This window comes from Callorhinus ursinus, unplaced genomic scaffold (genome assembly GCF_003265705.2).
Source record: "Callorhinus ursinus isolate GAN/ISIS: 27379988/994484 unplaced genomic scaffold, GSC_fseal_2.0 scaffold38, whole genome shotgun sequence".
Taxonomy (NCBI): Eukaryota; Metazoa; Chordata; class Mammalia; order Carnivora; family Otariidae; genus Callorhinus; species Callorhinus ursinus.
This window is the reverse complement of record NW_027397100.1, coordinates 12,260,208-12,273,063: the sequence shown is the minus strand read 5'-3', so window position 1 is coordinate 12,273,063 and position 12,856 is coordinate 12,260,208. Positions and strand designations below refer to the sequence as shown.

At 46.0% G+C, this 12,856-nt stretch overlaps 1 protein-coding gene across 2 annotated transcripts in view; it reads left to right on the top strand.

The window, feature by feature from the left end:
• Positions 1-8,396: 8,396 nt before the first annotated feature.
• CBFA2T2 (CBFA2/RUNX1 partner transcriptional co-repressor 2) overlaps positions 8,397-12,856 on the top strand; it is a 154,666-nt gene continuing 150,206 nt past the window's right edge. For both annotated transcript variants that reach the window (XM_025876567.2, XM_025876566.2), the window contains exon 1: positions 8,397-8,574. In XM_025876567.2, the coding sequence (XP_025732352.1) occupies positions 8,541-8,574 (34 nt within the window). In that variant the 5' untranslated portion in view covers positions 8,397-8,540. The remainder of the gene's footprint in view (positions 8,575-12,856) is intronic.

The following is a 12,856-nucleotide window of genomic DNA, read 5'->3' as shown; positions in this document are numbered from 1 at the left end:
GAGCCAGGGGGAGGGGCAGAGAGAGACAGAGAAGCAGGTTTCCTGCTGAGCAGGCAGCCCCACAGACTTGGGGATCCATCTCAGGACCCATGACCTGAGCCGAACACAGATGCTTCACTGAGCCCTGATTTTCATTTTCTTCCTAATCTTGGTGTACAGCACACAAACTCCTCACCATGAGTATCCTCACCTTCCTCTTGCAATCATAAATAATACTGCATTTTAATATAACAGCTTATTCATCTTTCCCTCTGGGGGCTCTAGGACATTTCAGCCTCTTATGGAGAAAACATCTTACTAGAAAAGCCTCAGCCATGCCAAAAAGTTCTCTAGTGCACAGATAGGCTTTCTAAAGTGCCATGGACATTACAGGCTCCTGTTTATCCAACAAGGATCATACACCTTTAAATCGCCTCCTCTCACTGCCTGTCATCTGGCCAGGCCTTGTGTTTATTATACATTAGCAGAAGGGGCTTGGTCAGTGCAGATGGCAGGCAGCATGCATTTCTCCCTGCCACCCATCTTTATCCTCTTAGTCACTAAAGAAAAACAATCACTAGGTTTGGACAAGAAACAGCCAGGGCCATGAGTAATTTCTCAGGTCTAACACCTCTATAATTCCTTTCAAAGGTCGCAAGGAACGCTTGGGTGGCTCAGTTGGTTGGGCATCTGCCTTTGGCTCAGGTCATAATCCCAGGGTCCTGGGATCGAGCCCCGCATCAGGCTCCCTGCTCAGTGGGGTTCCTACTTCTCCCTCTGCCTCTGCCTGCCGCTCCCCCTGCTTGTTCTCTTCCTCTCTCTCCCTCCTCTTTCTCTCTGTCAAATAAATAAATAAATAAAATATTTTAAAAAATAATAAAAGGTTGCAAGAGAATGTTAGAATTCTTTTTTGTTTCTTTTAAAGATTTTATTTGGGGCGCCTGGGTGGCTCAGCGTTAAGCGTCTGCCTTTGGCTCAGGTCATGTCCTGGGATCGAGCCCCGCATTGGGCTCCCTGCTCTGCGGGAAGCCTGCTTCTCCCTCTCCCACTCCCCCTGCCTGTGTTCCCCCTCTCCTGTCTCTCAAATAAATAAAAATCTTAAAAAAAATAAAGATTTTATTTATTTATTTGAGATAGTGGGAGCACGCTGGGGGGTGCGAGGGGCAGGGGGAGAGGGCAAAGGGAGAAGCAGGCTCCCTGCTGAGCAAGGAGCCCAATGTGGGGCTCAATTCCAGGACCCTGGGATCATGACCTGAGCAGAACGCAGACACTTAACCGACTGCGCCACCCAGGTGCCCTCTTTATTTTTTAATTTTAGCTTTTTTTTTTTTTTAAACTAATCTCTACACCTAACGTGGGGCTCAGACTCACAACCCTGAGATCAAGACTCGCATGCTCCACCAACTGAGCCGGCCAAGGTGCCCCAAGAATGTCAGAATTAAATTTTGTCACCTGAGACTAAGCTTCTGATTCAGGCAAATTTCTTGGTAAGTCTCTTAACTTCTTTGAGCCTCAGATCCTTTGGCTAGAAAATGGAGCTGCTGTAAAGGTAAAATCAAATTAAGTTTATTTATTTATTTATTTATTTATTTATTTATTTATTTATTTATTTTTTTAAAAGATTTTATTTATTTATTTGAGAGAGAGAGAATGAGAGATAGCACGAGAGGGAAGAGGGTCAGAGGGAGAAGCAGACTCCCTGCTGAGCAGGGAGCCCGATGCGGGACTCGATCCCGGGACTCCAGGATCATGACCTGAGCCGAAGGCAGTCGCTCAACCAACTGAGCCACCCAGGCGCCCTCAAATTAAGTTTATAAGGCACCCAGGCCTGACTCTGCCCCTTCAGTGTTAGTGTCCCTGAGCCTCTAGGCCTTAGGAAACCAATCAACCACAGGCTGATGCTCCGTGGCACTGATCTATTTTCAGAGGGCCTCTCTTCCCCACCTTCAACACACACACACCACCACCACCACCATTTCTTAAGCAAGAATGATGAAGAAAAGAAAAGGTAGTGAACCTGTGGAGACTAATTTATTTTCTCTACGTCTGAAACCAAACAGAACTTGAAAAAGTTACAGGGTTGAAGCCAGGGCTGCCCAGGTCTTCAGGAAGAAAGATTTATTTTCAAAAACAGTGGAATGTGGTATATCCAAACAATGGAATACTACCTGGCAATAAAAAGGAAGCTAGGCAAACTATTGATGGATACAACACAGATGAATTTCAAAATCATTATGCCAGATGAAAGAAGCCAGATAAGAGAGTACATGCTAGGGCACCTGGATGGCTCAGTCAGTTAAGTGTCTGCCTTCAGCTCAGGTCATGATCCCAGGGTCCTGGGATGGATCCCCACATAGGGCTACCTGCTTGGTGGGGTTCCTGCTTCTCCTTCTCCCTCTGCCATTCTGCACCGCCCCCCCCCCACATTTGTGCTCTCTGGTTCGGTCAAATAAATAAATGACATCTTAAAAAAAAAAAAGGAAGAGTGCATGCTGTGTAAGTCCATTTACATGCAATTCTAGAAAATGCAAACCAATGCATAGTGATAGAAAGGAGTGCCTGGGTGGCTCAGTAGGTTAAGGGCCCAACTCTTGATTTCCACTCAGGTCATGATCTCAGGATCCTAAGATCAAGCCCCAGAACAGGCTCCAGGCTCAGCACAGAGACTGCTTGAAATTCTTTCTCTCCCTCTGCCCCTCCCCCTGCTCATGCTCTTTCTCTAGCTCTCTCTGAAATAAACAAATAAAATCTAAAAAAAAAAGAGAGAGAGAGAAAGAAGTAGGTCAGTGGTTCCCTGGGTCCAGGTGAGGATGGAAGGATGGATTACAAAGGAACACGAGAAATATTATAGGGGTGATAGAAATGTTCTTTGTCTTAACAGAGCTGGTGATTTCACAGGTATAGACAACTGTCAAATTTCATCAAATTGAGCCCTTTAAATCACTGTGGTTCCTTGTATATAAATGGTACACCTCAATAAAGTTTCTAGTTTCTTTTTTCTTTTTCTAAGACTTTTTTAATTTTTTGACAGACAGAGAGAGAGGGAACACAAGCAGGGGGAGTGGGAGAGGGAGAAGCAGGCTTCCCACGGAGCAGGGAGCCTGATGTGGGGCTCGATTACAGGACCGTGGGATCATGACCTGAGCCAAAGGCAGATGGCCAACGACTGAGCCACCCAGGTGGCCCTTTTTCTTTTTTTAAAGTAGGTTCTACAACCAACCTGGGGCTGGAATTCACGACCCTGAGATCATGAGTCACATGCTCTATGGACTGAGCCAGCCAGGCGCCCCTCAATAAAGTTTTTTTTTTATTAACATATAATGTATTATTTGTTTCAGGGGTACAGGTCTGTGTCAATAAAGTTTTTAAAAAAGCAATGGGGTGTGTGTGTGTGCGTGCGCGCACCTGGCTGACTTAATAGGTAGAGCGTAGGACTCTTGATCTTGGGGTTGTGGGTTTGAGCCCCACATTGGGTGTAGGGATTACTAAAAATAAATAAATAAGCTTAGAAAAAATTAAAAAGCAATTATAACAGCTGGGGAAGGACAGAATGGAGAGTGACTGCCAATGAGCATGGGGGTTCTTTTTGGGGTGATAACAATGTTCTAAAGTTAGATTCTGGTGCTGGTTGCACAGCTCTGTGAGTATGCTATAAACCACCGAACTATATCCTTTAAATGGGCGCATGTGTGGTATATGAGTCATATCTCAATAAAGCTGTTAAACAAAAACCAATTGTATAGTGATAGAAGTCAGAATAGTAGTAGGTAACCTTTGGATAGGGTATTGACTGGAAAGGGATATCAGGGAGCCTTCTAATGTGGTGGAAAATGATGTAAGTGGTAGTTGTAGGTGTTAAGCCTGAAACAATTCTTTGAACTGTATGTTTGAGATGTGTGCATCTTGCCATATATACATATTATACTTCAAGTTTTCAATTTTGTTTTTTAAATTTTTGTTTATTTATTTATTTTTAAAGATTTTATTTATTTATTTTTAAATAAACTCTTGGCCCAATATGGGGCTCAGACTTATGACCCAGAGATCGAGTTGTGTACTCTACTAAGTCAGCCAGGCACCCCTCAATTTTTCACCTTTGAATTTGCTTTAGAAAAATTTACATAAAATAACTTGGAACTTTGAAATTGTCCAGTTCTTTGAGTTTTGACAAATGCATACAATCATATAACTATCATGGGATGCCTAAGTGGCTCAATTGGTTAAGCGTCTGCCTTTGGCTCAGGTCATGATCCCAGGGCCCTGGGATCAAGTCCCACATCAGGCTGTTTGCTCAGCAGGGAACCTGCTTTTCCCTCTGCCTGGCAGTCCCCCTGCTTGTGCTTTCTCTCTCTGACAAATAAATAAATAAAAAATCTTAAAAAAAAATCATATAACCAGGAGCCTGGGTGGCTCAGTCGTTAAGCGTCTGCTTTCGGCTCAGGTTATGGTCCCAGGGTCCTGGGATTGAGCCCTGCATTGGGCTCCCTGCTCAGCAGGGAGCCTGCTTCTTCCTCTCCCTCTGCTGCTCCCCCTGCTTGTGCTCTCTCTCTGCGAGTAAATAAATAAAACAAAAACAACTGATGCCTAAATACTATCCTCAGATTTTTTTTTTAAAGATTTTATTTATTTATTCATGAGAGACAGAGGGAGAGAGAAAGAGAGAGAAGCAGAGGGAGAAGCAGGCTCCCAAGGAGCAGGGAGCCTGATGCGGGACTCGATCCTAGGACCCTGGGATCATGACCTGAGCCCAAGGCAGATGCTTAACCATCTGAGCCACCCAGGCGCCCTACTATCCTCAGATATTAAAATATATATATATAAAGGGCGCCTGGGTGGCTCAGTCATTAAGCGTCTGCCTTCGGCTCAGGTCATGATCCCAGGGGCCTGGAATCGAGTCCTGCTTCTCCCTCTGCCTGTCTCTCTCTGTCTCTTCTGAATAAATAAATAAAATCTTTAAAAAAATATATATATATATATGAAGACTGTTATTTGCATTTCCATAGCCCCTTGTGTCTACCTCTACTTTAATACTTCCCTTACTTATTTAACAGATGTTTATGGAGTACCAACTCTGTCCCAGGCACTGGAGATACAGTGGTGAAAACCAGAAAGCTTTTCTGGAGCTTCTGGCCTACAGAGAAAGATGAATGGTAATCCATAAGTGGGGAAAATAAATGCCAAATGACAAAAAGGTTATATGCCATGAAGAAGAGGTGCATGGTACTACAGGAGTGGATGTAAGGAGTTCTGACAACTCTCGAGGGTTGGAGAGGGCTTCTCTGAGGAAGTACCCAATGAGCTGATACCTGAAGAGTATATAGGAGTAAAGTGGGGGGTGACTGTGTGGAAGGAAGAACATGGCTCCGAGAGTTGAGGCCAGAGCTCTGGCATACATTGGGATTCAAGAGGACCTGTGTGGGGCGCCTGGGTGGTTCAGTTGGTTAAGCAACTGCCTTCGGCTCAGGTCATGATCCTGGAGTCCCGGGATCGAGTCCCACATCGGGCTCCCTGCTCGGCGGGGAGTCTGCTTCTCCCTCTGACCCTCTTCCCTCTCGTGCTCTCTCTCTCTCATTCTCTCTCTCTCTCAAATAAATAAATCTTTAAAAAAAAAAAAAAGAGGGCCTGTCTGGTCAGCATGAGGGTGATGGGAGATGTGACCACAGAAGTAAGACAGGTCTGATTAGGCAAGGTAGTAATCAGTGGAAGGCATTTTTCTTTTCCTCCACCTCCAGAGGGCAACCCATTTGTGGTTCTAGGCCTGGGATGTTCCTGATCAGCAGGGTCTGTGAGTATGAGTTTCTATTTTTTTTTTTAAAGATTTTATTTATTCATTTGACAGAGAGAGAGAGAGAGAGGGAGAAGCAGGCTCCCCGCTGAGCAGAGAGCTGGATGTGGGCTTGATCCCAGGACCCTGAGATCAAGACCTGAGTCGAAGGCAGACACTTAATGGCTTAACTGACTGAGCCACTCAGGCGCCCCGAGTATGAGTTTCTAAATCAGTTTCTTGCTTCAAATGATTTTGAGAACCACTGAATTAGGGGCTAGTTTCTCACTAAATGTTTGATGAATGAATTCATGCTTGTTGGGTCGAACATAGTGGCAAAACATTTTTGTGCAGCCTCTTTGGCTGGGCAACCAATTTACAGTATATGATCTTAGGCAGTTAATTATCTTCCCTTCTTCCTTGCTTTCTCCCAGACTTAAATCAGTAAGCATTTCTTTCTCTTTTTTAGATTTTTCATTTTTTTATTATTCTTTTTAAATTTATTTATTTTTAAAGATTTTAATACATTTTTATTTTTATTTAGTTATTTTTTTAAGATTTTATTTATTTATTTGAGAGACAGAGGTAATGAGAGATAGAGAGCACGAGAGGGAAGAGGGTCAGAGGGAGAAGCAGACTCCCCGCTGAGCAGGGAGCTGATGCCAGACTCAATCCTGGAACCAGCATCATGATCGGAGCCGAAGGAAGTCGCTCAACCGACTGAGCCACCCAGGCACCCCCTCCATTCATTTTCCATTAAATTATTTTTTCTTATTTGTTTATAGGTGTTATTTATTTTGAATATATCTATTTTAGATTTTATTTATTTATTTATTTGACAGAGAGAGAGAGAGAGAGAACAAGCAGGAGGAGTAACAGAGGGAGAGGGAGAAGTAGGCTCCCCTTTGGAGCAGGGAGCTTGATGTGGGGCTCTATCCCCGGACCCTGGGATCATGACCCCAGCTGAAGGCAGACGCTCAACCAACAGCCTCCCAGGTGCCCTATTTACTGTGAATATTGATCCTTTGTTGAATATGTTGCAGATATTTTATCCCTGTCTTCTGCTTATAAAAGAAAGCAAAGTTAAAAGAACTTTATTGTGTTTTTGTATATAGAGGAGTTTGGAATTTTTTTAAAATTTATTTTTATTTATGTATTTATTTTTATTTTTTAAACTTTTAAAATTATTTTAATTTTTTTAAAGATTTTATTTATTTATTTGAGAGAGAGAGAATGAGAGACAGAAAGCATGAGAGGGAAGACGGTCAGAGGGAGAAGCCGACTCTCCGCCGAGCGGGGAGCCCGATGTGTGACTCGATCCCGGGACTCCAGGATCATGACCAGGGCGGAAGGAAGTCGCTCAACCAACTGAGCCAGCCACCCAGGCGCCCTTTAATTTTTTTTTTAAAGATTTTATTTATTTGACAGAGAGAGAGAGCACAAGTAGGCAGAGTGGCAGGCAGAGGGAGAGGGAGAAGCAGGCTCTCCGCCGAGCAGGGAGCCGGACGTGGGGCTCGATCCCAGTACCCCAGGATCATGACCTGAGCTGAAGGCAGCCCCTTAACCGACTGAGCCACCCAGGCGCCCCTATTTTTATTTTTTAAAGATTTTATTTATTTATTTGACAGAGAGAGACACAGCAGAGAGGGAACACAAGCAGGGGGAATGTGAAAGGGAGAAGCAGGCTTCCCGCAGAGCAGGGAGCCATGATGCGGGGCTCGATCCCAGAACCCTGGGATCATTTCCTGACCCCAAGGCAGACGCTCAACGACTGAGCCACTCAGGCGCCCCTATTTATGTATTTATTTTTAAAATAGGCTCCATGCCCAATACGGCGCTTGGACTCATGACCCTGAGATCAAGGCTGCATGCTCTAACTGAGCCAGCCAAATGCCCTGAAGTTTGTGATTTTTAATCTCGTTTTAATTTTAATTCTTGTTTTTGAGTCTTTGGGAGGCAGAATAGTTCAGAGTAGCTCAAAGTACTGGGTCTGAAGTCTGAAGTTTCTAGGTTCCAATCCCATCTCTGCTTCATGTTAACAGTAAGCAGTGGGCAAGTTGGTTAGTGGGAAAGCCCTTTCTGCATGTATAAAAAAGGGAAAATAATACCTCTCTCCCTCATTGTGAGGATTAAATGGATGAGTGTATGTAAACACCTGAAAATGATAAAGAGCTCAGTAATAGAAATGATAACTGTTATCAATACCATGATGACGACATTTTAGACATTTGGCACAGGGTAGGCTAAAAGGGGGAAGTGACTTACCCAACGACACGGTTTGGGCGACCAAGCCCTAACCTGGAGAACTCAGGTGCAGCGCTGTCCCCTCCCCCGCTAAGCTCCACCCTCTAGGGCCTCACCTCCTCCTCTAGGCCTGGGTTCCTGCCCCGGCCAGAGCCGGAAGCCCAGCGCCAGACGCGTGGGCCTGGCGCGTGATGGGCGCGCGTGACACAGGAGGGGCGGGTCTGAGAAGCTGGATGCGCCTGGATAGGGCCTCAGGTTCGCGCGGAAGGGGCGTGGCAGGTCAGGGGGCGGGGCTTAGCTGGAGCAGGCCTTGGGGCCGGGCTTCCGCGTGCGTTTGTCCGGCGGGCGAGGGCGCGCGGCGGGGGCGTGCCCGGCGGGCGGGGCGGAGCGAACCGGGGGGCGGGGCGGCGCGCGGCCTAACGGTGGCGTTGGGGGCGGCTGCAGCGGTGGTGCTGGGGCTGTCGAGCGTCGCGGCTTCAAGTCCCGCGGCGGCGCCTGCGAGCGGCCCGGGCCGCGGGTGGAGGCAGGAGGCGCACGGCGGAGGCCCTTGGCGATGGTGGGCGTCCCTGGAGCGGCCGCCTTCCAGCGTAAGCAGGGCGGGAAGGCGGGAGGCTGAGGGGGGCGTGTGAGGGGCCTTCTGCTCCACAGGCGCGGGCTCCCGAGAGGCCCCCGGTGCGAGGCGGGGTTGGGGAAACTGAGGCCTGAAGCAGGCGGCAGATCCAAGGTCACGCGGTGGGTCGGGCCTTCCCGCGTTCTCGAGACCGTCCGGGCGCTTCATGCGCCCGCCGGAGGGCTCGGGGCTAGCGATGTGAGCGAAGCTGTGGGGACCGCGGCCTCGGAGCCCAGGCCCGGCCGGCGTCCATCCGACTTACCGGCGGACAAGGATTGTTTTGTTCTCCCGGCGCTGGGGTCACTAAGTCCGGCTCCTGGGGAAGTATTACACACGCCCAATTTCAAGGGGTGTGTGGTGGATTGTGGAGGAGGCGAGGATGGCCTCTTTGAGGGGGCCTGTTGAGTGCAGGCTCAGGGGTCAGACTGCCTGGGTTCATATTCTGGCTCCCCTGCTTAGGGGATGTGACCTTGGGTCTTTCGGAGCCTCAGTTCCTTCTGCAAAATGGGGGTGTGAAGAGCATTTCCACCCCCATATCCCCCGCCAGGGTTCTTGGGTTTTGTGGGGCCAGTAGAATGCTTGGCACAAACTGGGACATACAGAAGCGTGAAAACTGTAATTACTGGAATCGCTGATAAACCTCATTCGGGGTGAACCTCCCTCGGAAAAGCCCGAAAATGGGCTCTGGTTGTGTATTTGTTTAAGATGTTGTCTTCGGTTAGCCCTGCTTTATGATCCAGTTGTTTTTCTTACCTCCATTTCTTTATTCCCGCATTTGTCTAGTGTTCCTCCTAGAATTTTGAGATCCTTGGGGAGGGGGGTGGTATCTCTTAATAACAACAATAAAATTTTAATTGTTTCTTGTTACAATGACAGTCATAGTCAACAATTTTTGAGCAGCAGGCATTTTGTATTCTATTCATTCAATATTTATTAAATTATTTATTAAGTAAAAAGTACCATTCTCGACCCTGGGGATATAGCCAAAAAAATGGATAGGCCAAACTCAGTCTTTGAGTTTGGTTTGGGGAGGGGGGGGAGACAAAGTAAATGAGGAAACAAGACCATTTCGCTTGTTTTCTCTTCATTTAATCCTGGTGATAGTGTAAATAAGAGTTTAGTATTTGAATATGCCCATTTTGCAGCAGATGAAACTGAGGAACACTGATCTAGCCTCAGAGCCCTCAGGCTTTCATATAAAAGGGAGGCTTTAGGGCGCCTGGGTGGCTCAGTCGTTGAGGGTCTGCCTTTGGCTCGGGTCGTGGTCCCAGGGTCCTGGGATCGAGCCCCGCATCGGGCTCCCTGCTCCGCGGAAGCCTGCTTCTCCCTCTCCCACTCCCCCTGCTTGTGTTCCCACTCTCGCTGTGTCTCTCTCTCAAATTAATAAATGAAATCTTAAAAATAAATAATAAATAAATTTGTACAAGTAAAATTAAAAAAAAAAATGGGAGGCTTCACCTGGCCTCTCTTCTTTGACACTCATTAAAAGTTGGATTGAAGAAATGCAAAGTAGGTGCATCCAGCAATGCCTCTTCATATCAAGCCTGCAGTTGCTGCTTTTGATATTTTGAGCCTTTCCTCTTGGGGCTTCTAACAAAAGAGAGGCAGGGGTAACCCTTTAGGTCTAAGATGCACCATCTCTGTAAAAGAAAGAACTTTTTTTTTTAAAGATTTTATTTATTTATTTGACAGAGGGAGACACAGCGAGAGAGGGAACACAAGCAGGGGGAGTGGGAGAGGGAGAAGCAGGCTTCCCACAGAGCAGGGAGCCCGATGCTGGGCTCGATCCCAGGACCCTGGGATCATGACCTGAACCAAAGGCAGATGCTTAATGACTGAGCCACCCAGGCACCTCAAAAGAAAGGACTTTTAAACTCAAGTTTTTTATGTCCAAATCTGTTTTATGCAATTTTTGGTTTAAAATATACCCCCAAAGTACAGTTTTTGGTTCTGTTATGTAACAGATTTATTTGTTTATTTTAGTGTTCCTAATAGAATTCTATATTACATTTTTAGCATGCTTAGTACACTTTTTCTTTTAATCTGGAGGCATATATAGTATGTTGCATTAAAATATTGAGAGGATTTTTTCAGTGACGTTTCCATGATACAGTTAGATTCAGCATTGACCATCTGCTAAGCACCAGGCCCTGTGCTATTGTAGGGCTTACAAAGATGAATAAAGCAGATTCTTGCCTCTTGGAGCTTACCTATAGTCTTGATTGGTTAATATGTTTAACTGAAGTGCTGGGCAGAGAGTGGAGGAGCTCACAGTCCTTGGGGGAAGTCGTCTACAGCATTGGCTTCAAATGTTTTTAGTATAAGAACAGTAGATAGGGTTGAGTGTGCACGCATGTGTATTTTTTAAGTTACTATTACAGTGGTAACTGTAGTCTATGTTATGTACATTTTATAACATGCAAAAATGGACGGTTTGCAAAGGATGAACTAAAATATAAGTAGAAGTTCCAGTATTGTCTTTTTTTTTTTTTTAAAGATTTTATTTATTTATTTGAGAGAGCGAGGAAGGGGGGGCACATGACGGGGGAGGGTCAGAGGGAGACGTTTCCCCGCTGAGCAGCAGGGAGCCCGATGCGGGACTCGATCCTGGGACTCCAGGATCATGACCTGAGCCGAAGGCAGTCGCTTAACCAACTGAGCCACCCAGGCGCCCAGTATTGTCTTTCATACCCTGGTGTGAATAATAACTGCATTTTGGGGGTGGGGACCATTTACTTTTAGTGGGACCTTTTCAACCCATGAGGTCTATTAGGATTCACTTCTGGAGTTGTGCCTAGGTTGAAATCTTGGGTTCCAGTCCTGTTAACTTTGAGACTTTGGGCACATTATTCAACGTTTCTGGGCACTTTATTTTCCTCATCTGTTAAAATTGAGTTGATGAGAGTCTGCGCCATTTACAGTTTTGTGATGATTGATAATGTGTATATAATAATGTATATAATATATGTAGAGTACTTATACTGTGCTTGACCCACTATTTTGTGCCTGAGGATACAAGGAAGACTTACGATGTAGCGGCCCTGCACTCTTGCATAGATAATAATAAAGTGCTTTAAGTGCTGGAAGCAAAGTCTTTTGGGAATACAGGGTAAGAATAACTAATTGTTCTTTGAAGGTCCAAGTAAGGTTTAGGAAAGGAGATGACATTTGAACCAGGCCTAAGAGGGAGAGGGGCTTTTTCCAGGAGGAGGAATGGTGGACCTCTTTAGGTACCGAGCAGATACTTGGATTCGCTTGAGGGCTTAGTGTGTAGTTCTCCAGATTTGGACCTGCAGGGAACCTGATTAAAGCTTGTATACCTTGTTAGTGAGTTCTGGCTGGAGTTGTTCCTGGCAGGGGCCAGATGGGCAAGGAAGCCTATTCCAGAACGTTTCACAGCACTGCAGCTCTTTTCTTTTTTTTTTGTTTTTTAAAGATTTTATTTATTTATTTGAGAGAGAGAGAATGAGAGATAGCACGAGAGGGAAGAGGGTCAGAGGGAGAAGCAGACTCCCTGCTGAGCAGGGAGCCCGATGTGGGACTCGATCCCGGGACTCCAGGATCATGACCTGAGCCGAAGGCAGTCGCTTAACCAACTGAGCCACCCAGGCGCGCACTGCAGCTCTTTTATTTCATGACACTTACCTCATTCTGCCTTCTTAATTATCTAGGAATATGAACTCCTAAATGTAAGCTCCTTAATAGTTATAGTATCTGCATGTTTTTGATCTTATTTGCCTTAACAGGGTAAGTGGGAAGTCCTTAAACATGGAGAAATGTATATGCCATTGGCCCTTCAAAGAATTCTGAACAGTTACAAGTAAAATGGTAAATGACCATACTTACTAGTGAACAGCTTGATTACAGATATGGCAGATGGGCCCTGTGCATTACTATTCAAAAGGGGTGAGTTTTGGGGTGCCTGGGTAGCTCAGTTGGTTAAGCGACTGCCTTCGGCTCGGGTCATGATCCTGGAGTCCTGGGATCCAGTCCCACATGGAGTCCCACATCAGGCTCCTGGCTCAGTGGGGAGCCTCCCTCTGACCCTCTCCCCTCTCATGCTGTTTTTCACTCTCTCTCTCAAATAAATATAACCTGGGGTGAGGATTGTCATATGTTCAGTAATTCTTTCCTTATCTGGCATTTGCCCATTAGCATGAAAGAAGATGCGAATGTGTACCAGAGAGACTTCCTGGAGGTTGAATTAGGTACCTTCCATTTGCTCCTCTAGGTCTACTGTCCATATGTTGCCAGTTCTC